We start from the raw sequence: 25000 nt of genomic DNA, 5'->3' as shown, positions 1-25000 counted from the left end.
CCCGGAAGAACAAATGTACAGCAAACCACAGACCTGGAAATTCCCCCTCCAGGTAAATATGCTCTGTAATAATTTAACTACTGGTGGTTTTCAGATTGTAGATGTGATGATGTCATACTCCCAGATGGGGGGAGCTAGAGACAAATTTTCCTTTTGATTACATTATAGTTTAGCATGAAATGTTCAACAGGTAAATTCACAAATGTTGAGCATAAGCATTTCTGTCAGTGACTAGACCCAAGAACTCACTGTATTACAACAAAAAATGACATTCTAACAATAGTCATTTTAACTGCCCCCATCTGTTTTAAACATGACTGCCTATAGAATGTGATGATGCTGTACTCTCAGATGGGGGGCTAGAGACAAATTTTCCTATTGGTTACATTGTACTTTACCATGAAATATCCAAAAGATAAATTCACAAAAGTTGAACCTGATAATTTCTATCAGTGACTAAACCCAAGAACTCACTGTATTACAACACAAATTTGCTTTTTAACAAGACTCACTGTAGCTGCCCGATTTGTATTAAATATGACCCAGCAGTAGAAAGTTTGGCTAGACCTAGCACAATGTAGCTTTGGGATTTGGGAAAAACATAGTATTTAAGTATTTTTCATATTTTTTACTTTGTTTTCAGGAACGCCACGGTCGGAGGTCCAGGAGGAGGTGGAATGTGCTCCATCTCCTCGTCTTTCTCTCACACTCAAAGTAAGAATAAGGATTATGAATCACGGGTTTTCTCACAATATTATATAGTATTGATTCAAAATGGAATGTTTGGCAATATTAGAACATATACCCCTCTACAATTATGATAATGTGTGATACGATACAACACATAAATCCTTAATAATTGGACTTAATGTCTGAAGATGACATGTTTTTAAAATGGTCTAGTCCTGATATATTAGAGGTTTTAAATATTGATAGAGTATTGATGTGTATTGTTGTTGGTGGAACTAGTTTATTTAAAACTGTATCGTCTGGCCTCAACTACTTTTCCTAACTTTCCCAAACTTATTACTAATATCCTTGCAAGTATTAATTATTTAATTAGTAATTAATTATTGCGTTTGCATTATACTGTCCAGGAGCTATACAAATCCAGTAAGAAATGGCTAACAGGCATAAAAAGTTTGTTGAGAAATCATTAACATCTGCATTTCTGCCTTTCCCCATGATGGATGTTTGATTGACAGTCTCTGGTCAGTTTTGAAATTACTCTTGATTGTTGGATTTTATTTGTTTCATTGTCACAGGTGGCAGGTCTGGGCACAACTCGGGAAGTGGAACTGCCTTTGTCCAACTACAAATCCACCATTTTCTTTTACGTCCAGCGTTTACTCCAGCTCTCCTGTAGTGGAGCAGTGAAGACAGACAAGCTAAGGAGGATATGGGAGCCCACCTACACGTAAGAACAGCCAATCACAGTCAAGGATTTAAACAGCCCATTGAGCAGTTCACTCTGCTTTTTGACTGGATAATGAGCTTTGTCATCAGTAAAATCTGTATTTGTTTTGAAGGTTGTCATATTTGATGGCACAAATTTGTCTAGTTTAAAAATCTGCCTTCGTGAACCTACATGTAGAACCTTTTTAAATCAGGTCTTTTCTCCTCCAGGATAATGTACAGAGAGCTGAAGGACTCCGACAAAGAGAAGGAGAGTGGCAAAATGGTGAGTCTGAAGGAGGTTCTTTGAATAAGTCCAATACAACAGTGCATCTTCTGTTTATTTAAAAGTGTATTTATGGTATTACGAGAATCTGTGTGTGTATTTAAAGGTGCACTATGTAACTTTTTGGTTGGGGGTCCGTCACCTGCTAGTTTCTATGGATATGACATTGCTCCTCCTGGAATGTTCAACAGTAGGACATTAAACAGCTTTTCCTTGAGTGCGTATACATACACATCAGTATCCTGGTTATGATTGGGTTTTTTGAGTATCCCGGTTTCTTCATGGTGCATGTATATGCAGTATCCCGGATATGGCAATATCCCGGTTATTAGAAACCGGGTTACTGCAGCTGGTATATACCGATAGTACTGGGATACTGTGGCAAGTATACGCAGTATCCCGGTTACTGCAACATAAAGTTGAGTGCACATTTGTCCAAAAGACAAACACTTTCCAGTCTTTTCACTGCAACAGTAGCGACATAAATAAAGTGACCAACATAAATAAAGTGACCATACATGAGTGAAATGTAGAATAAAAAGCTGTGCTAAACCTGCGGACGTACTGGACTCATATGACCTGCACATGTATGATCGCTGAAAAGTTATAACATGAACTATCTCCTATACAATATACGCACAGAACACACTTACCATCATCAGGACCTCCTCTGTCACAAAAAGAACACACATAATCCACCGAGTTATGTCTTTTAGTTTGAAAGAAGCTGAACCTCATTAGTGGCCCAAGGAGCGAGCTGTTTTTATCAGCGCTAACAGTTTATGTAAATTAGCCATGTAGTCTTAAATTTTGTTTCTTTAAAACGTAAACAAATGTGATCAAAGCTGAATTATATTATCAGACTGGCTGATGTGGATCTATAGTGGTTATGGTTTATATGTTGTAAAGTTGAGTTTTTTATGCAGAAGGTTTTAATGAAGAATCTGTTGGGTTTGATGTGTGCAGTGGATTGTGGGATATCTCATAGCTGCTTACCGCTGGTTAAACCTCCCAAGCTTCCTATGCTAAAGGAGATCAGGCTTGTATTGTTCCTGGTTTATTAAATTGATTTAAGTTAATTTTTGCACTTACGCATTTTTAAGATTATGTTAAGAAACCGGGATACTCCATTTGATCATGTACACGCAGATATGAGTGTCCCGGTTTCTCAACGCGCATGTATACGCAGTAACCTGAATACTGACATAACCGGGATACTGATGTGCATGTATACTCATTTATCAATTACAGAACGGTGAGCAGGGTTGCCTCACCACAGATCTGTTCTGTAACTTTGTCTGGTGTGAAGATAAAAAGGTTTAATGCCAGACAATGAAACATTTCAGACAATGCAATATCATCTCCATGGAGAAAAGCATTTGACAGACCCTCCACCAGAAAAGTGCACCTTTTAAGTTTTTCCATAGTATTGAAATTGTGGTCATCCTGTAACCCAGTTTGTGTCTGCCTCCTGTAGGACTTCTGTGAGCAGGGCCTGGTGCAAAGCCGCTCTGGAGGCCTGTCTCCCTCTGTCCCTCTCCATCACAGCTCGGAGATCCTGGGGGGAGCAAGGGAGATGGCCCAGGCTAAGGCTGGTTGCAGCCAGAATGCATGTGGTGTGGAAGATGTGCTACAGCTACTGCGAATACTCTACATCATCGGAGGAGATGCGGCAGGCAACGCAAGGACACTACAGGAAGGTAAGGAGACGAAGAGGCGAGGTTAGGACGTTACAGGAAGGAAAGGATGCAAGGTTAGGATGCTACGGAAAGGGAAGGTAACAGGGAGGCAAGGTTAGGATTCTACAGGAAGGTAAGGAGACAAGGTTAGGACGCTAGAGGAAGATGAGGAGGGGAGTATATACATATACAGTATGTGCAGTTTACCTGTTTTCCTCCCATGTATTTGAGAAAAAAATTTGCTCTTATACATTGTATAGGGAGCTCTTGAGGTAAAAAAAAAAATTAATAAAAAAAAAAAAAAAAGGCAGCTGTGTACTGCATCTGGTTTATTGTCAGAGAATCAGGAAGTGCACTGTTAGCATGTTAGCTGTTGAATATAAAGAAGGATTTGCCATCACAGTAAAGGTGACTGTACGTATAACTGTGATGTGACTTTCAGATGTGGAGGAGCTTCAGTTTAATGCGTCGCCAGAAGAATTCACCAGTAAAAAGATCACCACCAAAATCCTGCAGCAGATTGAGGTCTGTGTCCCTGCCCAACCTGACTTACCCCATCCTCCTCTCTGCTTGACAGTTCTGCTTTAATCCTGAGTCTATTTGAGTTTAACCCTGTATACATTTTGTCTCCAGGAACCCTTAGCTTTAGCCAGTGGCGCACTTCCAGACTGGTGTGAACAGCTCACCTCCAAGTGTCCTTTCCTCATTCCCTTTGAGACCAGACAGCTGTACTTCACCTGCACTGCCTTTGGAGCCTCTAGGTACAGAGAGAGAAATTCAACAATGCGCCCAAAAAAAATAATAAAAAATTAATTTTTAAATAAAATTATGTCTGTGCATCGAAGCGTCTATAATTTGTGTGTCTTTTTCCAGGGCGATCGTGTGGCTGCAGAACCGTCGTGAGGCCACTATGGAGCGCTCTCGCCCCTCGACCGCCGTGCGCCGAGACGACCCTGGGGAGTTCAGAGTGGGACGACTCAAACACGAGAGGGTCAAAGTGCCACGCGGAGATGCCATGATGCAGTGGGCGGAGTCTGTGATGGGCGTGCATGCAGAGAGGAAGTCTGTGCTCGAGGTGAGTTCCGATTCAGTCCCGGTTCAGTCCCGGTTCATCCCTTGTTCATCCCTCTCCCCTCTTACAGGTGGAGTTCTTGGGGGAGGAGGGCACAGGTCTGGGTCCCACTCTGGAGTTCTATGCTTTGGTGGCGGCTGAGTTCCAGAGGACATCTTTGGGGATCTGGCTCTGTGACGACGACTTCCCCGACGATGAATCCAGACAGGTGGGTTCGCGCTTATGCAATGTTTAATATGTCTTATGTAGTTGTATTATGTTTTATTGGAACACCTCCGAAAGTCTTTCTCTGTCAGCCATTTTAAACTCTAACCCTGGGCTCAGACTGCATGCAGTGCAACTCCTGATCTGATTAATTTTGTTGGGAGTCTATTTTTGCCGGTCGCTACAACCTTTTCTACGGAAGCCGGGAGGGCTCCTAAAAACGCAAATGCCACAACAAATACAAACACGACAACACAACAAAAAGCCACAATGGAAGTGACTGTGGGACTCTATTTTAATGCAAACGCCACAACACAGCGGACTAAGCAATGCATTAAAGGATCAAGTGGGAAGTGAATGGGAAAAGTTGAAGAAGAACAAGAATGTGAAATGTAAAGGAACAGAGAAGTGAACGAAGTTAGAAAATAAGTAAAAGTAATTTACTGTTTTGCTGCCAGGATCGATGTCCCGTTGCTTGGTCCTTCGGAATCCCACGGTCACTTTCGTTGTGACTTTTTTTTGATGTTGGCTTTGGCCATTTAAATAAAGGCCTTTTAACTATATTTTTCCTCATGTAATTTTTTTCTTTGGAGTGCCTGGAGTCCGTTGTGTTTTAGTTTTGATCCTTTTTCCAAGAGCATCCTTTACCTGCTCCCACTGATTGGAGCACCTGCAGCAAACAGCCACATTTTTGTTTTTTCTGTACTTTTTTTGATTTGTTGTGTTGTAGCATTTGCATTTGTGTTGTTGCGTTCGTATTTGCTATGCCGTTTGCGTTTGTTATGAGCCCTCCCGGCTTCCGTACTTTTCCCTTAAGCTCCCAGACATAATTTCAGTACATTACACAGTAATTTACATTTCATAAGTCGTTTTTAAGGTGGACCTGAGCGGCAGACTTGCCCCTCCTGGTTATTACGTGCAGCTTTCTTTTTGACTGTTATCATATATGTTCTCTGTATATTATTTAAGGTGCACCTGGCACTGGACTTAAACCGCCCGGACACTATGTACAGCATTCTTGTTGACTATATTATCTCTTATTTGCTCTGTATATTTACGGGGGACATTTCTCTCATATATTCTCTGTATATTTTAGGTGGACTTGGGCGGTGGACTCAAACCTCCTGGATACTACGTGCAGCGTTCCTGTGGGCTGTTTCCAGCTCCGTTTCCTCAGGACAGTGAGGAGTTGGATCGTGTCACACAGTTATTCCGCTTCCTGGGCGTGTTTCTGGCCAAATGTATCCAGGACAGCCGTTTGGTGGACCTGCCTCTGTCCAGACCCTTCTTTAAGCTGCTGTGTATGGGAGACATCAAGTCCAACATGAGCAAACTGCTGTACGCTTCTCCCAGTGTGGACCGAGGACTCAATCTGGAAGCTGGGACTGAGGACCATGACTCTCTGTTCGATGAAGACTCTAAGTCAGAGTTCATCCTGGACCCTCCCAAACCCAAGCCCCCCGCCTGGTACCACGGGCTGCTCACCTGGGACGACTTCCAGCACGTCAACCCCCACAGGTACAGGCTTATACAGGAGAAAGATGATCTAAAGTACAGGCTCAGAGAGACCGGTTAGGGCTCTGCTTTTGACTACTTAGTAGTACTTAAATACAGATTTTTATGCTTTCTGATTCAGACTTGGTTTGTTGGGATAGTACCTGTGGTAAATATTTATCACAATTTTACATCAGTTAAGTATACTTAATGAACACGGAAAACTTGCGGAGACAATTTACGCACAAAGAAGGCATTTTTCTGACAGTTTTCTTCATTTGAAAAAATAAGTGTTTTTATTAGGCTAGCCATTATTGTTGTGTGAATTACCTCTTTTGTATGTCACATCTGCTGTCTATGTCCAACCAGGAAGTAACAGTTCCAGACAATTCCACAACAATTCCAAAATAACTATTAAAAAAAGATCGTTAAAGTTGTATTTACTGTCTTCCAGGGCGAGCTTCCTGAAGGAGATGAAGGAGCTGTCTGTGAAGCGACGTCAGATTCTCAGCAGTAAATCTCTGTCTGAAGACGAGAAGAACACCAGACTACAGGACCTGATGCTCAAGAACCCTCTGGGCTCAGGGCCTCCTCTCAGTGTGGAGGATCTTGGGTGAGAACAGGACAACATCATATATACTGTAATTTCTGGACTATTAAGTGCACCTGAATATGAGCTGCGTCAACTAAGTTTTAACTTCAAATTGTACATATACAACAGCTGTCCGTGTCTTAAGAACATTTTTAAGTTCTCTTCAGGTTATCTGCTTTTATTGCCTCTGAAAGCTTTTGTTGTCTTTTTGCATTGAGTCAGTTCGTCACACTGCCGTTGCCTACATCTCACCATCGACTCATTCATGTCGAGCTCACGTGCAGCAGCTTCATTTCCTTCCTCAATAGCCACTTCACTTAAAACTTAAAAGCTGCATCATATGCATTTCTTCTACATGTATTTTCCATAAGGAGGGTGTGTGCATGAAGCACAAAATAACTGTTCAAAACACAATCAAACGAGCATCTTCCTCGGCGCATCACCCCTGTCTCTCCTGCGCTTTACTGCACATGTCTCCTGCAGAAAGAGCCACTGTCCTGTCTGTATTATGTCAGTGTCTTGTAGGATTTCAGCAGATTTCAGACTCTCTCGGGGGCGGGGCTAGTTGTGTTGGTCAGGTATGGGTGGATGTCCGGTTACTGAAGTTTGAGACGTTTCTTCTTGTCATTTACACATATGGTGTAAGACGTATCCCCCTCACTGATGTTCATTTGACATCATAACTTATTTTATCAAACAGCAGTTTTAGTACTGATAACATTACTAGCAAATGCTGAACCTTCATGTTAACCCTAGATCCATGTGTTAACTGCACAGACAGCTGCGTTTTCTACACATAGCCTGTTTTCTATAAGCTGTGCGTGCATCCGTGGAAATGCCAGACCATATATATGAATGGACAATGTGCCAAACAAAAAATCCGTCCACATTAGCTGCATCATTCTATAAGCCGCAGGGTTCAAAGTGTGAGGAAAAAAGTAGAGTCTTATAGTCCAGAAATTACTGTATAAGCACAGTTAGGCATAGCTGCTCTAATATTTCCAAGTTGTGAAGAGCACATATCTCATCTTGGTGAATAATTAGGATGCTCAGAATGTGTATGGTAAGTGAGTAATAACTTTGGAAAATGAACTAGTCCTGTTTTTCAAATTTTTAAGACAGTAAAAATCAGATCACTAAAAGTAGACACTCAATAAAAATATATAAAATTTTACTCAAGACGTTAAATCTCTGTTTTGTTTCAGGTTGAATTTCCAGTTCTGTCCGTCCTCAAAAGTCCACGGTTTCTCAGCTGTAGACCTCAAACCAAACGGAGACGATGAGGTAAAATATATAGCCCTGGTTCAGCCCTGGTTCAGCCCTGGTTCAGCCCTGGTTCAGCCCTGGTTCAGCCCTGGTTAACCCCTTCCTCTCTTGTTCTCTCTTAGATGGTGTCGATGGAGAACGCAGAGGAATACGTGGAGCTGATGTTTGACTTCTGTATGCACACAGGGATCCAAAGGCAGATGGAGGCCTTCAGAGGTGACAGGGTTTATCCTCTTTACACAACAACAAAACCTAAAGAAAACTTAAATGATCTCAGACCTGTACTACAGTCAGTTATATTTACATTTGTATTCATTATATTTCCAGAGGGCTTTAACCGCGTGTTCCCGATGGAGAAGCTGAGCTCCTTCAGTCACAAAGAGGTTCAGATGATTCTCTGCGGGAACCAATCACCATCCTGGACCAACGATGACATCATCAACTACACTGAGCCCAAACTCGGCTACACCAGAGACAGGTCAGACATTACTACTATTACTACTCCCGAACATACTATAACTGCTACTACTACTACTAACTGCCAAACTCCATTACACCAGAGACTGGTCATACTAGTGCTACTACTGCTACTTTAGCTCTGGTTTATTCAGTGTGTTCATGATTTAGTCCAGGCAGCATCCAGATTTTGTAGTCCCTTATTAGGCTCATGCTTTAGTCTTGGTTTAGTCTCTGGTTAGGCTGTTTATATAAGTGGACATGGAGATTCCACAAGCCCATTTACTTTCTATAGAAAAAATGTGTCCCCTCTCTAACTGCTGCTGTCAGGTTCATCACTCTGACCTAAAAATGTTGGTATTACTCCACTCTAGATGATCCTGGTGTTTTTGCATTATGATGAGGGTGGACACGGAGTCCACTTCTTTATACAGTCTATGGTTTAAATTGGTGCTAATCCCACTATAGTCCCAGGTTCCTGGGGTTCGTGAGGGTTAGTCCTAGTTTAGTCCCTTGTTTAAATCCCTGTTCAATCTGGTTATGATCCTGGTTTAGTCCCGGGTTCCTGAGGTTCGTGAGGGTTCTTTGTGGGATGAACTCAGACGAGAGGAAAGCGTTTCTTCAGTTCACCACTGGCTGCTCCACACTGCCCCCTGGAGGCCTGGCCAACCTGCACCCGCGCCTCACCATTGTCAGAAAGGTAAGACAGATGCCTTCCCTCCAGCTTTAGTCCTAGTTTAGTCCCAGTTCTGACCCAGTCTCTCTCTCTCTCTCTCAGGTGGATGCAACAGACCACAGCTACCCCTCTGTGAACACTTGTGTACATTACCTGAAGCTGCCTGAGTATTCTTCAGAGGACATCATGAGAGAGCGCCTCCTAGCGGCCACCATGGAGAAGGGCTTCCACCTCAACTAGCCCTCCCCCCTCCCCCTCTGCTCCTCCCACTCCTCTGCAGACCCCGCCCCTTTAACCAAAACTACCGGAGCTCGCAGGGACAAAACACGTGCACTCAAACCTGCGACTTCAGCAGATAAAATATCACTCTTTTTGGTCAAGGCTACATTTCCACAACTTTTGGTTAGAATTTTTGCACATTTTTCAAAATTCTCCAAATCAGTTGTCTCATCCAACATTTTTCAAAATGATCAAATCTCTTTTGCTGTTTTTGAACTTTTTGCTTACATTTCTTGCATTTTTTGAAATATGCTGCATCTCTTGTTGATCTCCAGTCTAAAATGTATAAATGATTTGCCTTAATCTTGAAATCTGTGAAACAAAACTAAAAACCAAATCATTATAAAGCCGAATTGTCAGAATTTTCACACAATTGCTTCAGTATCAGTCCACCTTTAGTTTTATTTGTTTTAAATGTAGCTGAAGCCTCTCCATGCTTCTTTGTGCCTTAGGCGGGTACTTGCTTGGGCCAGTTGGGTGCATAGACTCAACCATTTTACAATTATTTTACAACTCATTTTTACATCTAAAACAAAAGAAAACTGACATACATTCTTATATTTAAGTTCTTGACTTATAATTTCTCACATCACCGTGCTTCATCTTTTCAGAATGGCTGCTTTTCCCATTAATGCCTCTACTTACTTTTTGAAAACTTGAATCCTGTGTTTTCATTTCTGCATTTGCTTGTTGCCGTGTTTTGTCCCAACGCTCCGGCTCCGCTCCGGCTCCTCACTGAGCATGCTCCGGTTCAGTTTAGTGCCTGTTTCACGTTTTCGTAGCTTCTTTTTGGAACAATCATGCTTTTTCTTTTTTTTTTTTTCTTTTTTTGGTTTTGTTTTGGCGTGATGTTTTTGGGGTTCGGCACAGGTCAATGCCGTGTTTTGTTTTAGTTTCTTTAAGACGCTGTGGGCGCAGACACTGGCGGTGAGAGGATCCTGTATGACTTGTATATTATTATTATTATTATTATTGTTATTACAGTCTTTATTTAACGAGTTGCAGTTTGAGGATATTTTCAGATGTGTATGCTCCAAAAAATAATCATTAAATCGTTTGCAAAACTACGAACAGAAACTACTGGCTCTGTGTGGTGTTTGAGACCTGGTTTAGCCCTGGATTCTTTAGCCCTGGAAACTCTGTAAATATAAACCAGTAATCAAAAAGTGCCTAGGACAAGTTGGACTCCTTATTTGACTAAAACACAGTAAAGATCAATTTTGCACATTTTTTTTTCCAGTTTGGCAATTTAAGTTTCAAATTTTACTTTGATTATAAATTATGACATAACACTAGGGAATTGCATTAATGTTACCAAAAAGGTGTTTTTTTTATTTTAATAGGTTGACATTATTTAAATAAAACTGACATATGTATTTTAATTTTGTTCTGATGAAATCCTTAGAGCTGCCCGCATTTGAATCTGTTGAGTCTACTTGAAAGGTATTGTTTTCAGAATGACAAATTGCATGCATAATGTGAAACACTATTTTAAGTTGCTATCTAGGGCTACAAGACACTAACGGTTCAAAAAAACTTGGTAATTAAGATTTATTTGCAAAAACCTCAAACTTATGTTGAGCTTTGGCATTTAAAAGTCCCACTGAGCTAAAAGAATAAAATTGATTGTCAATGGCAAATCATCTATTCATTAGGCTACAGACGCAGGAACAAAGCCAACCTTGAGACATTTCAAATATTTTATTTATAATAAAATGTTTACTGTTCCAAAACAGAAATATGTCCTCTGCATTTGAACCATCCTTCAGTGTCTCTGGATTCATTCAGTTCAGTCATTTAAAACCAGTGGCTTTAGTCCAGGGTCCAGTGTAGGTGATGGGAGCAGTTTAAGCGCCAGTTCAGACCTGGTTTAGTCCTGGTCCAGTTCTCTATTTGAGGATTTCTACCCATCACAAATTTTGTCGATGGCGGTGATCGGAGCCAGGATCCTGCTTTTGTTGGTCTCCACAATATGTCCATTTTGAATCATTTCATCCAAAATGATGTGAACACGATCCAAGTTAAACATGATCTGAACAAAATGGCGTCAAGAAAAAAATTGAATCTAAAATTACTCTTTTAACAGCCATAAATAATAGTTTAAACAAGTAGGTGCCAGATTAAAAGGATACATCCAGTTCGCTCTGAAAGGAAATAAAAATATTTAACATCAAATCTATACCCCGTATCTCAATCTAATAAGTCCTGGTTTAGTCCTCATTTTATGCCTGTCATGATAATCGACATCCAATATATAAATATAAATGTTGGAAAACATATTTTGGGTTGCAAGCAATGTATATCATCTTTAAAATGTGTTATCGTGACAGGCCTACCTCATTTGACCAATCTTTAGTCCTGGTAGTACTTCAGTCCTGATCTAGTCCTTTTGAAGTCCTGGTTTTGTCCTCTTTATACACCAGTTTTAGTCCTGACCTAGTCCAGTTTTACTCACCACACGACTGAAGTATTTATCAAGAACTTCTACAAAATTATGAATCATCTCAAAAATTGACAGCTCATTCTGAGAAAGAAAGTGAAGATGAAATGTTAAAATAAAGAAAATAAGTGCTTTAAATGATCAAATAATTACACATTTCATCACAAACCTCATCATCTGTGACTCCCACCACAATGTACAAGGCTGCATACTGTCGATAAACAAGCTTATAATCCTGATACTCCACAAAAGAGCACTGAAGAAGAAACATGTACAGGTGAAATCTCTGTCCACACACGTACAGTTGGAATGTCTCTAATGTCACCTGTTCTTTGCTTCTGGACAGACAGCGTTGGACCACCTCAGTCTCTAGATTTTGTCGTAGATTTAGCTCTACATCAGTGTAATATCGAGACAGCCGTGTCTGACCTTGACGATTCACCATCAAGAAGAACTGGATCATCTCTGAAACCAAAACAAACCAATCTGTTAGAAATGTTTTTTCTGCATCTGCAAAAGGGTTAAACCTGTCAGGACCAGAGCCACGATCCTGGTGAGGAGTACCTAGCTGGACTCTTCTCCAGATCCGACACCCCATTGGTGGAGGTGTTCTACACGTATGTATTGAATGAAAGCTCAGATAAAATCTAAAAGAGCCTCAAACAGAGCAGAGGCACTAGCAGCATCACCTGGAATGTTGATGACATGACGTCAGCTGCACAGTATCAATACAGACCCAGATTTGCATGAATAACAGCATTATATTAATGTATATATTTACTTCCAATTAGATCGTTATTATAACCTGGTTTCAAGCAGATTTTAGTACTAGAAAAAGCTTGGTTTAATCCTGGTTCTGTGATTTTGCTCGTATATTGGGCTGCTGTGTGTTTATGACACTCACCTGGCTTCAGCAAACAGTTTAGCTCAGGTTTAAATTCTTCGGTTTGACGCAAAGACACGTAAATGTGTTTTTATGATAGCGACCTGAGCTCCATGTTCCCGGAATCCCAAATGATGAGTGGAAGAAATGAGACAATAAAACTTAGAACCTTTTAATGTGACAAAGCTAAAGTGAAGCTAACACAGGCTAACGTGACAGAATTTCTACAGGACACGCATGCGCAGTTTTATTTCCAGTGTAAAACAAATGTACAGAGTAATATGTCGAAAAGTAAATGGGAAAACTGTAATAAAAAAATAATAATTGTGTTACATTCATGTGTACTGTACTCCCAATTATTTTAGTAATTCGCTTTAATCTAGTTTAATTTTAATAAAACTCTCCCATCGCCTGCCGTCTTGCAGCGCCCCCCTGTGGCCTTAGAGCAGACGGTAGATCCCTCCTTCCCTTCTCCGTGTCCCCCTCCCTTCTCTCCTGCCTCTCACTGCCCATGCTCCTGTTCCTCTGACCGAAGCTCAGAGCCGTAATGGCGGCCGCGGAGCACCGCACACAGACCCCGTGTCCCGGTCCATAATCCACGGTCCTCCGCGCAGTCACGGCCCGGACTCGGCTCCGGGCTCTAGGGAGGACTCTCCGCTTCGACTTTACCCGGATATAGGCGCGTAAAACATGGACGAACACCCGGGAGCGGGGGGGATGGCGGCGGGACAGACACGACAGGCTACGCCGCCTCAGCAGCACTCTCCGCCGGGCAGCAACGGCAACGCAGCCCCGCCTCTGTCCGGAGCTCCGGGAGGTGTCATGTTGAGCCACCAGGCCGACGAGCTGCCCCGGCCCCAGCAGCAGTACACTATCCCCGGGATCCTGCACTACATCCAGCACGAGTGGGCCCGCTTCGAGATGGAGAGGGCGCACTGGGAAGTGGAGAGGGCCGAGCTGCAGGTCAGAGCCAGAGCCGCACAGAGCCGCACACAACCGGGAGAAACACACATCAAACCCGGGGACACACACATATACACCAAACCCGGGGATAGACACGCTAAACCCGAGTGGGGGTTGATGACACTTTACTGAACCATGCAGTTCATTTAAACCTTTAGGGAAACGGCTTAACAGAGCGTAAAATGAACCCACATCTCCATTTGCCTTGTATCCACATTCATTCACTGTCTTTCACGGAATCTAAATATGATAACACATTTAGTCACAATTTATTTTACACTCCCCCGTGTTCTGTTAAACCTAGCCCCTGTCCCGTTGTTGCTGTCAGACAGTTTTCACCAGAGTGACATGCTCCTGATGTATCCTCCGCTTCATTTTAGTAAAATTTGTTTTCACTGCGGCCTTTCACGTTTTCCGTTTGATTTTAATCGTCAGATTTGGTTTTATAATAATTGATAAGAGACCTCTCTTGATCACAAATCAAACACACACATTTACTGTATGAATCCTCCTATAAATTGTGCATTTAAACCAGATTTTTGTAATATTTGCGTCACCTAAAAACTGCGTGGTGACGTCACAGACAGACGGGCTATAAAAAGTGACCCAAACCAATCTTAACTCAAACGTGCGGTTTTACTATTATTAGAGTGATCATTATGGATCTGTGTGTCATGTCTCGGATCAGGGATATGTTCTGGACCCAGACACATCCGCTGTCAGCCCCGTTTGTCTTCACTAAGCCTCTGTTTATTTTTCCATTCAAGAAAGCGTGAATAAAAGCTAACACAACCATAATGGAGCCAAACGCTGGGTTTTAGGCGTTTTTTTTTTATCTCACATCAGTGTATAATCATGTCATATAAAGCTAGTTGTATTTCTAAAGCATGTCTGTTGATCGATTTTTTTTGTGATATAAATTATTTTTAGAAGTGAAATCAGTGGCAGCATCAGTTGACCGTTAGCTCCATTGCCACTTAGCTTTGTAGCTATCTGAACGTCATATTTTGAGCTATTTGGGTGTTTAATTCACTACAAAACTGCTCATTAGACAGTTTCTTCTGCCCGGAGAAGTCAGCGGGGGGTGCAGTCCTCATGAGCCCGGCAGACTGTCGTTAATCTCGGGTCGGAGCTATTTTGGTTTGTCACGCTAGCTCCCGTTAGCTGCAGCTAGGCTAAAGCCACAGGGCTAAAGCTAACTGCGCTATGACAGGGGCTTTGTTAAACAAACAAATGCGCTCAGCCTCCAAACTTTCACTTGTAAATGAGCGGACTTCATGTTAACAGACTCACGGGGGATCATTTGTATTAAAGCAGAGTCTGTAATAACTCTATAATACTGTGAAATAATGTGGTTTACTCTATTATTTATTCTAAATTTAATGTTAGGAGCAGTAACAGGAGCAGCTGGGCTCATGACAGAATGAGGACGGGCCTCAGATTTGAGGTAAAATGACAACTTAGTAAAATGTTGACCATTTAGAATCTGGAGGAGAGGAGGAGAATATGGAGGGACAGAGACTTAAAATCAATGCATTATCTAGATTCCAACGTTACCCAAACAAATACATTTTAGGAACATTCACCTGAGAACACCCTGCAATGGATCACAGCAGCAGAATGGAAGACCCCAAGCATTTGATATTTTCTACAGTTCATTTGACAACCGTTTGTGTAAATCCTTGTTTATTTCTACTCCTGAGACCTAGTATTATCTGGGTGCAAACATTGAAATGATATAACTGGAAAGACACTAAGACAAGGGACTGCTATCCCAGCAGTACAGTAAAAGTGGACTGTGGATCTAGTCAATAGGTTATTGACTGTCGCTTCTACAATGTCTAATACTGGGTACTGTAACTTCCAGACTCTATGCATTTGAGCCAATGTTTTTATGGATTTAGTTTTTATGGATTTTGTTTTTTCACCCTAAATGCATCTGTTGGGTTGAACAATTTGGGAAAATATCGAATAGCAAAGTATTGCGATAGCGATTAGACATGCAATTTATGTTTTAATAAGGTTATGTTCAGTGTTCACATTTTACATAGACATCCACAAGAATTGACAGAAAGACTGAAATGTGAAGTGGCAAACAAATACAAGAACTGCATTTGAGAACTACAGGGTTAATATTTTTTATGCATAAATTATAGTACTTTAAAAATTGCAGGATTTGTGATTTGATATTTACTTACATTCAAATCGTATTTTTGATGTAATTCCAGTTAACCTCGCAGCCCTATGTTACTGGCCTAAATCATGGTTTATTTATCTTATTTTGTGCTAGCCATCTTCACATCACTTGGTTTTTCTTTTTGTCCTCTGGCTCTTTCTTCTTTGCCTAAGATACCTTTGGGCCAAAGCTGCCTTGGGGCAGACTGACAAATGTGGCTGCTTTTCTACTCCTTCAGCTTTTCTGTTCCTTCAGTCCCTCTGACCTCTCACCACACTCAGTTACTTTCCCTTCTAAAACAGGACATTTCCTCATGTTTTCCTCTTCGCTTAAGTCGTGTGTTTGAATTTTTGTTCGGTAAAAGAATCCTGGAGACGAGGCGTTAATCCACATTTGAATAATCTGACGCACAAAATATACAGAGGATTTTCTGAAGGAGGATTTATCTGTGCTACAAAAATGTAAAAGTCCCTTGCACAGTGTTGCTTCACTCTTTTAAATCGGACCTATTCTGCAAAATGGACTTTTCAGAGCTTTTTTAAACCATGATGTAGTTGTTTTCCCCTCAGGAACTTTGTTACTCACCCAAAGTTGTATTTGGAGTAATTTGTGCATGTCTGAGCAATCTCTAATCGCTTTTTTTTTTTTTTTTTTTTCGAGAAGCCATATTGCTGATCAACTCTAGTTTTCACCCCCACCAGTACACACCATAGAACACCCACCATGACTAACTTTCTTCTCTACTTTTATTGATGACATCACATAACGCAGTGTGTTGAACATTTGTGAATAAAACAAAACACAACTCTGTATGTTTATGATGAGGAAAAAAAACAATATAACATAGATCAGAAAATAGCATAATTTAGTCCCTTTAAAATTTAGGCCTGTAATGATAATCAATGAATCAATTAATCGCACAGCAACTTTTAACAAGCTTGATAACTTTTCCGGTCGCGATAATTTCTACTTGCATGCTTGTTTGTTTTCCTCATCTCTCTCTCTCGCTCTCTCTACCAAAGAGACTGAATGTCAAAATGCTTCTATTACACTCTTCTGTCTTCTCTTGTTTCCTTTGTGTAATTACGCTTGTACAAATATGTCAGCCTGGACTGTATAGACCAGTGTTTCCCAAAGACTGGGTCACGACCCTCAGGTGGGTCGCAAGAGATTTTTTTGGGGTTGCCTTGTCACGATCTGCATGCAGGTCTGCAATATACAGGGCTACTTTTAATGTCCAAATAGGCTACTTATGGATCCTTTTATTGCTGGTTCAATTACTGTTTTTCATTGTTTAAAACTTGAGTAATACTAATTGTTCAGAAAGACACGATCACAACTATAAAATATCCTCAGTAATTTTCAAAAATGGTCAAATCCACCTTTATTTTGTGATTTACAAATAATGTCTATTGACTTGGGCCACGAAGGTTTGTGACTAAACAAGTCACGATGCCAAATCAACACTAGTGAGTGGGATACATCTCAACGGCTCACATGTGTCAAATACAGGCGAGCAAGCAAACAACGAGAAGAAATGGCTCAAATTCCAGCCGCTGACATACACCCATACCTGATCGACACAACCAGCCTAGCCCCCGCGAGAGCCCGAGATCTGTTGAATTCCCACAAGTCACTGACATGATACCAGACAGGATAGCGGCTCTCTCTGCAGGAGGCATGCGCAGCAGAGCACCAAGTGATGCAGTCTGACAATCCCTGTATAAAAAAGTGGACAAAGCGAGGATCCAGGCTCTATATTATGAATAGGAATTTCTTGACTGCCAAAATAGCGAAATAGGATTATGTAGAGTGCGTTACTACGAACACTTCAAGAACAAAATTGACAAGGCTCACAGCAGCAGCCACAGAGAGAGGAGCCACAATATTCCAATGCAAGTCAATGACTAAAATCACTTTTAAGGGCAATTTTGTTACAGAGACTTAATCCATTTTATTTATTGTTTTGGTTGTGTTTTGTCCAACAATGGTTTATTCAAGTGCATTTTTGTTAACAAGTCCTTGCTGTAAGCCAAACATACATTAGGCTATTCTTATGATAACAAGTCTATTTTATTTAGGCCTATTGTTTTTGGTTGTCTTGGAGTTCCTGTGTTAAATGTTCTTTAGAAAGTAAAGTTTATTGATCTTTGAAAGGGTGTATCTACATTTTTATTCCATTATCATTATATTAGTTGAAAATGGTCTAAAAATATTATCTTTTATCGCAATAATTTCTTAGTCAGCTATTCGTTCAGCAGTCAGTGTTACAGGCTGAGTGCCCGGATGCCTAACTGCAATGTTTTAGATGGTGGAACTTGTCTCTTTAACACATTGTTTTGACATTCTCTCACATGTCCTCTGGGGGTGCTCTCTCTCACCCTGTGGTCTTTGGGACTCCCCGAGGAGCGCTTGATCCCGAGCCGCCAGGTGCAGCTTAGATGGGAAGGGTTTAAGAACAGCTGACATCACCCTCCAAAAGAGATCTATAGCCTAACGCCCCGCACCTGTTTAACCAGAGACCAGGGACCCAGAGATCAGGACTAGGACCAGAGCTGAGTCAGTCCTGAGTATGAAAGGAGGAGGAGAAATAGACAAAAAACTACTTTGATCTCCTTTGAGCCTAGCTGGATTATTTGATCACAGTCACACATGTATATAGCTCACATGTGGTTCGGCAGGTTCAATGAATACATGAAAACACATTTTTTATCATTGCATCTGGGAGCGCCTTATAGATTTGCTTCCAAATCCACTGGCAGCAATAACCTCATCACAAAACCTATACAGGTGTCAGTCGCTGTGGATCATCTAAAGCAGAAGAAATACTGACAGTGAAAATGTTTTTTATTAAGAACTCATAACAGCTGCAGAAACACACTGGTCATGTGACTCAGACTGACCCCTGCCTGACCTTTGGTGATGCCTAGCATTTGATTAAAAACTATAACCAATCTGTTGCTCTGTAAATGCATTAGTCTTCTAAAGGTCTTTTTCAGACGCTTTACAATTTTGCCTAAGGACACAACAATGCCACTGTTGCACCTGGAATCCCCAGCAATTCCCCATTCAAGTTCTGACCAGGCCCAACCCTGCTTAGCAAAAGATCAGACGAGATCAGGCTTTGACAAAGAGGTTTGGCTACAAAGGCAGCATGGCAGATGGGAAAAAAATTGTAAAGAGTAAGAGTAGTTAGATAAAATTCAGTACAAATCAACACTTATTTTGTCATTATATGGATGTAGTAACATCTTTTGAACCAACCTTCCCTGTTGAAGGAGAAAAGTTGCATTTTCATAAAGTGGAAGTTTGAGCGTCAAAGTTGTATCAATCCAAATAAGACATATCACATTTGTGTTAATAAAAGTATATTTTCTGTGTCTATTCCAGGCCCGTATCGCCTTCCTTCAGGGTGAGAGGAAAGGACAGGAGAACCTAAAGAGTGACCTCGTCCGCAGGATAAAGATGTTGGAATTCGCCTTAAAACAAGAAAGGTACTTTTCCTCTACAGTCTACCTGTAACACTCGTGTGTTACAGGTTTCATTAGGGCTCAGTGTCTATGACATTCAAGAAAACTAGTAAAGGCAGCTTTTGAATCCATTCATTAAAAGCAGACCTATTCTGCAAATTAAGGTCTGCAGCGATCCATAGGAGGGGCAAACAGCATGCAGCTCTTTGTTGTGATGACGTTTACAGCGACAGATTTGCCAAATTATGACATAGTGATCCATGGGTGTCATAGATTATAACTACAGAGGAGACAAGAGCTGGGTATCATTAAGAACTTACCGGTACGATACATACCTCGATACATAGACCACGATAAGATATATTTCAAAATGATTCGATATGGTTCAGTAAAAAATAATGGCTAAATCATGGCTGTGTTAAACCAACTCTTGTGCAAAGTTAATATGAAACACACACATTTTACTCATCAAAACAGTGAAAATGTCAAATGTGCTGCATAAATGAGTTTCCTTCCTCTAAACAAGCAACAAAACTGTATTGCAGTAACTAAGTAATTTAGTAAAGTATACTGAAAAATACTCTTGGAGATATATCGATACAGCAGCCCACGATATCGATCCTGTATCATCACATTAAATGATACGATATATCAATATTTCAATATTTTTGTGACACCCCTAGAGCAGACACAAGCACAGTATGTCTGCTTTTACTGATATGTGTAGAAATGGTACAAAAGGCTGCTCTTCTTTTCTCCTTTTTCTTCTCTAAAAGAAAACGTGTTTTGTTTTTTTCCAGAGCAAAATACCACAAACTTAAGTATGGCACAGAGCTGAACCAGGGAGAGGTGAAGTCTCCAAGCTTTGACTCTGGTCTGACCCTTTGTTTACTCTACACCAAAGATCTGTTATTGATCCATGTGATTGATTATTGACTATTTGTTTCGGGTTTTCAGACACGAGAGACTCTGACGTGTCAACCGTTCCTCCCAACAGTCAGCTCACCTGGAAACAGGGACGGCAGCTGCTCAGACAGTAAGAAACACACTATCACAATCATCACATACATCCTCACATTCACACCATACATATATACACACAAAACGACCACATGCACACATTAGGGACATTCTATTGACTTCAGTTCATTTCTTGGAAACTGACTTTCCTAAACCTAAACCCTAACCATAACCCAGATCTGAATCTTAAACCATGTTGTAGACACACTGCCCCACAAATCGTTCTGCACATAAGTCTGGGTACCTCTCATCTGTGCAGATATCTCCAGGAGGTGGGCTATACGGACACCATCTTGGACGTTCGGACCCAGAGAGTGAGGTCTCTCCTGGGTCTGTCCGGGTCTGAGCCAAACGGAGCCGTGGAGAACAAGAACCTACCCCTGATTAACGGCACAGACAGACGGAAAGACAAGAGGTACATGAGGTTTAGGCCAGGTTTGGACAGGGTTTAGACCAGGTCTGAGCCAGGTGTGAACCTGGTGTAGACCTTATTGGTCTAGATCTGGTGGAGACCTAAATGTTTTGAACCTTTTATTGACTTCCAGGAGTCCTGGAGATGTTCTGGAAACATTTAACTTCCTGGAAAACGCAGAGGATAGTGATGAAGAAGAGGATGAGGAGGGAGAGGGGGAAGTGATGGACCTGAGCGAGAAACCACGGGCCAAAAAACACAAGATACACCAGGTACTACAAGAAGTACTTCAAAATACTGCAGAATACAACACATGAACCCATACTGAAAACAACAGAATTTGCCCTTTCATTTTAGCTGCTGGTTAGCTGCATGTCTGTAATGAAAAGAATGAATAAAAGCCATTCAGAGATCAAACTGTTGTGTGTTTTCCAGGCGGGACATGAGGGGCTGGCGACCGAGGAGGATGCAGACACAGAGGAGGCCCTGAAAGAGTTTGACTTCCTGGTCACAGAAGACGGAGAAGGAGCCGGAGAAGCCCGAAGCTCTGGAGACGGAACAGAGTGGGGTGAGGCCTGCTCCTGTCTGGTCCTCTGCATTTGCTTCTCTGTGTTTAACTGTTTTATCTGTTTTGTTTTTAGCTGAGCCTCTAGCGTTCCCATCCTCTGGTGGGAAGTCCTTCTTGTTGGGAGGAGAGGCAGTTTTGGAGAGTGTTCTGGGATTGGGGGACCTTGCTGACCTCACAGTGACAAATGACGAGCCCGACTATGGATACGATGTGAGAAACAAACTCTTTTTATGTTTTAAAATAATTTTTATTCTTAAATTTGACAAAAGTGTGGTTCTCAAACTGTGGAGCAGGTCTTTAAACCAGTCTATGAAAAAAAATTGGCATCGGCACTGGTTTAGTCCCTGGTTTAGTCCCTGGTTTAGTCCCTGGTTTAGTCCCTTGTTCAGTTGCAGTTCCATCATGGTTTATTCCTGGTTTAGATCTGGTTCAGTCCTGTTAGAAATCCTGGTTTGGTCATTGTTTAGTCTTGGTTCAGTCCTTGTTTAGCCCTGGTTCGGCCTTGGTTCAGTCCTGATTTAGTCCTGGTTTTAATCTTTTTTGTGAATTTCTAAATAGAATAAATGCTATATTACAGTTTATTTTAAACAGCTTCTAAACCTGTTTTTGTTGTCTCCTGTAGCTGCAGTCGAATCAGGAGTCCTCGTTCAGAAAAACCTGGAACCCAAAGTACACGCTGAGGAGTCATTTTGACGGTGTGCGAGCTCTGGCCTTTCACCCCACCGACCCGGCCCTCCTCTCTGTGTCCGAGGACCACACCATGAAGCTCTGGAACCTGACAAAGACTGTGCCCGCCAAGAAGTAAAGACTGGACTACACCAGGGCTAGACACCAGGGGCTAGACACCAGGGGCTAGACACCAGGGGCTAGACACCAGGGGCTAGACACCAGGGGCTAGACACCAGGGGCTAGACACCAGGGGCTAGACACCAGGGGCTAGACACCAGGGGCTAGACCAGGGGTTAGACCAGGATTGAGCCGGGGCTAGGCCAGGGGTTAGACCAGGATTGAGCCGGGGCTAGGCCAGGGGCTAGGCCAGGCCAGGATTGAGCCGGGACTAGGCCAGGGGCTAGACCAGGCAGTAGACCAGGCAGTAGACCAGGCAGTAGACCAGGCAGTAGACCAGGCAGTAGACCAGGCAGTAGACCAGGCAGTAGACCACGGTTTTGCCATCTGCGCTTCTGCACCATTTTGTCTGTCCCAGGGCAGCTGTGGCTACAATAGTATATTTCCATCTCAGCAGTGTATGGAGTGAATGAAGAATGCAGCTCTTTGTGTAGTTTAAAATGAACCCAGAGCCGAGATAAAACGATATAAGTGCGAGTTTGTGTAAATCCTGTGTCTGTAGTTTCTCCTGTGACTGTGCATTTCCCTCTGTTAGACGTGTGTTTAGGATTTAAACAAGTGTCAGAATGGGAAAAGAGCCTTCCTTTAATCCTCTTCATCCCCCTCTCTCTCTTCCTCTCCTCCTATTCTCTCTCTCTCCCTCCCTTTTCTATCTCTTCTTGTCTATTCCTGCTCTCTCTCTCTGTCTCTCTCTCTCTATCTATCTCTCCTCTCTCCTCCCTCTCCCCCCTCTGTGTCCCACCTTCTCTCTCTTCTCTCTCCCTTCCCTTTTCTGTATCTCCTCCTCTATTCCTACTGTCCCCCTCTTTCTTGCTCTCTCACTCTCCCCCCCGTCAGTCCCACCTTCTTCTCTTCCCCTCTCTCTTCTCTCTCCCTCTGTATCTCTTCTCCCTCTCTCCTTTTTTTTTTCTTTTTTAATCTCAGACAGGTTTAAGTTCTTAGTGCTCTGTGGGAATGCATTCTTCTTTATCGTTTGTAGCAGAGACTAAACTTCACACATACAGCAAACACATACAATAAAAATAAATATATATTTGTTTTGTGTGTTTCAGAAGTGCCTCTTTCGACGTGGAGCCTGTTTACACGTTCAGAGCTCACATGTGAGTACTTTAAATTCTAATTTAAGGCTCATTTGTATAAAATGGTTGGCCTTAGAACATGTGCAATTTTAGCAATAGAACTACATATGAACACAGCTTGCTCTTTTTCAACATATGCAATTTAAAAACTGCTGTGGGCGCACCTCATTTCGTTTTCTTTGCTTCCTTCTCCTTGATTCCTCTCCTCAATTCTGCAGGAAATGGGTGAGCAAGTCTCGCCCAGGAGAGAGGATATAAACTCCTCACTGAGACCAATAAAGTTTGATTCTTTTCTCTGATGTTTGCTCCTGAAGCCTCCCTCAGGTTTACTCCTTCATTCTGTGGTTTTCTGTTTGACACCACTTAACAATGACACATGATTGATAGCGAGAAAAGAGAATTAACATGCGGCCCATGTTTGTTTATTTGTTGCTTTATTTCGTCCGGTTTTGTCACTTCTCAAATGCCCTCTGGTGGTTGTTTAAGAGAATGCCGTCTTGAGTTGGTTTGGTTAGATATTACAAGTGTGTTTTGTGTTTTGTTTCTCTTAGAGGTCCAGTCCTGTCTCTGGCTGTGACTCCCAGTGGAGAGCAGTGCTTCAGTGGAGGTCTGGACTCTTTCATTCACTGGTGGAACATCCCCAGCACTAACACTGATCCCTACGACACATACGGTAAATACTACACTCCAACTACCCCCAAAACTACAGCAAAACACCAGCACAGGCAATGATAATACATATGGTAAATAACCATAGACTGTAAAGGACATGGTTAACCCGCTAGCCACCATGTTCCAAAGGAAGGAAGTGACCATGGGAGTGCTTTCGGCTCTATCAAAAAAAAAAAAAAAGCACGGCTCCTTTCTTCAACTGCTTCTGTCAGGCTCATCATTCTGACCTTAAAATGATTGTATTAGCCCACTTCACATGATCCTCTGGGTTTTATTTCACTATTTGTCCCTAAATCAACATATGAACATTAATAAGAGATAAATCAGGCACCTTTCTTTCACTCCTGCTAGCGTTAGCAACAGGTTTGATTGACAGCATTGCTAAGCACTAAACATGTGGTGCAGGCGGAAAGGGGCGTTACAGCCTCGCTCCCAATTGGCTCTTAAAAGATCAAAAGCTAATATTAAATCTTTGAATGTTCTTGTGATGGAGTTAGACTGTTTCTGATGTATTTTATTTTACAAAGTCCACAAACTGAGGCAGGCGGATAAATGAATGAATAATGCTGGATATTGTGAGCCAATCTCTAGTGTCCAGATTGATTGGCTGTCCTGACAGTCTGTCTCTACTCTGGTCCCATCAGATGCCAGTGTTCTGGCGGGCTCGTGGAGCGGGCACTCGGACGCCGTGTGGGGATTGGCTTTCAGCGGAATCAAGAACCGGCTCCTGTCGTGTTCTGCTGATGGAACTGTAAAACTGTGGAACCCCCAAGAGAGGGCGCCATGTGTGTGTACTTTCAACGCAGACAGAGGTAATACTACTACTACTACTACTACTACTGCTACTAGTACAATGGTAATACTACTACTGCTAATACTGCAGAGTATATTGCAGAGGTAATACTATTACTACAAATTATGCAACTGGTTTTGTATCTTACCTACACATTCCATGCCCCTCTCAGTTGGACCCTGACCTTCGCCAAGCCATAACTCTCCTCATGTCTCTCTCTCAGAGCACGGAACCCCCACCTCCGTGGACTTTAACGGTACTGACCCCGCCCACATGGTG

General features: G+C 42.0%; 3 protein-coding genes across 5 annotated transcripts; 2 read left to right on the top strand and 1 right to left on the bottom strand.

Annotated features, from left to right (window-relative positions):
* The first annotated feature begins 6 nt into the window (after nucleotides 1-6).
* On the top strand, nucleotides 7-10476 carry hectd1 (HECT domain containing 1). Its single transcript, XM_055162857.1, has 16 exons — nucleotides 7-52; nucleotides 644-714; nucleotides 1266-1417; nucleotides 1627-1681; nucleotides 3159-3381; nucleotides 3803-3885; nucleotides 3994-4121; nucleotides 4234-4435; nucleotides 4503-4640; nucleotides 5733-6154; nucleotides 6585-6743; nucleotides 7928-8006; nucleotides 8111-8204; nucleotides 8316-8466; nucleotides 9000-9144; nucleotides 9223-10476. Exons 4-16 carry the CDS (start codon nucleotides 1631-1633, stop codon nucleotides 9358-9360), a joined length of 2013 nt encoding a protein of 670 aa, XP_055018832.1. The 5' UTR covers nucleotides 7-52; nucleotides 644-714; nucleotides 1266-1417; nucleotides 1627-1630; the 3' UTR covers nucleotides 9361-10476.
* A 609-nt stretch (nucleotides 10477-11085) lies between these two features.
* Nucleotides 11086-12977, bottom strand: ap4s1 (adaptor related protein complex 4 subunit sigma 1). 3 transcript variants are annotated; one of them, XM_020916944.2, is made up of 6 exons: nucleotides 12744-12977; nucleotides 12165-12304; nucleotides 12009-12095; nucleotides 11855-11923; nucleotides 11532-11543; nucleotides 11086-11431 (listed from the first exon to the last, which is right to left on the bottom strand). In XM_020916944.2, the coding sequence occupies exons 2-6, from the start codon at nucleotides 12300-12302 to the stop codon at nucleotides 11303-11305; spliced, it is 435 nt and encodes a 144-aa protein (XP_020772603.1). In that variant the 5' UTR covers nucleotides 12303-12304; nucleotides 12744-12977; the 3' UTR covers nucleotides 11086-11302. The 3 variants fall into 3 exon arrangements, with proteins under 3 accessions (XP_020772603.1, XP_055018824.1, XP_055018828.1); XM_055162849.1 differs by lacking the exon at nucleotides 12744-12977 and adding an exon at nucleotides 12404-12716; XM_055162853.1 differs by lacking the exons at nucleotides 11532-11543; nucleotides 12744-12977 and adding an exon at nucleotides 12404-12715.
* A 225-nt stretch (nucleotides 12978-13202) lies between these two features.
* On the top strand, nucleotides 13203-24995 carry LOC110153065 (striatin, calmodulin binding protein 3; the record flags this gene model as incomplete). Its single annotated transcript, XM_055162843.1, has 13 exons — nucleotides 13203-13685; nucleotides 19252-19355; nucleotides 20132-20205; nucleotides 20289-20367; nucleotides 20611-20766; nucleotides 20897-21035; nucleotides 21199-21331; nucleotides 21405-21541; nucleotides 21954-22132; nucleotides 23230-23277; nucleotides 23808-23929; nucleotides 24573-24740; nucleotides 24945-24995. Coding segments are annotated over exons 1-13 (1663 nt in total), but the record flags the coding sequence as incomplete, so codon positions are not given.
* Between the last annotated feature and the right edge of the window lie 5 nt (nucleotides 24996-25000).

This window comes from Boleophthalmus pectinirostris, unplaced genomic scaffold, assembly GCF_026225935.1.
Source record: "Boleophthalmus pectinirostris isolate CB_2022bp ecotype Guang Dong unplaced genomic scaffold, ASM2622593v1 HiC_scaffold_1063, whole genome shotgun sequence".
Classification (NCBI taxonomy): domain Eukaryota; kingdom Metazoa; phylum Chordata; class Actinopteri; order Gobiiformes; family Gobiidae; genus Boleophthalmus; species Boleophthalmus pectinirostris.
Note: the sequence above shows the minus strand (reverse complement) of the source record. Positions and strands in the feature narration are given on the sequence as shown.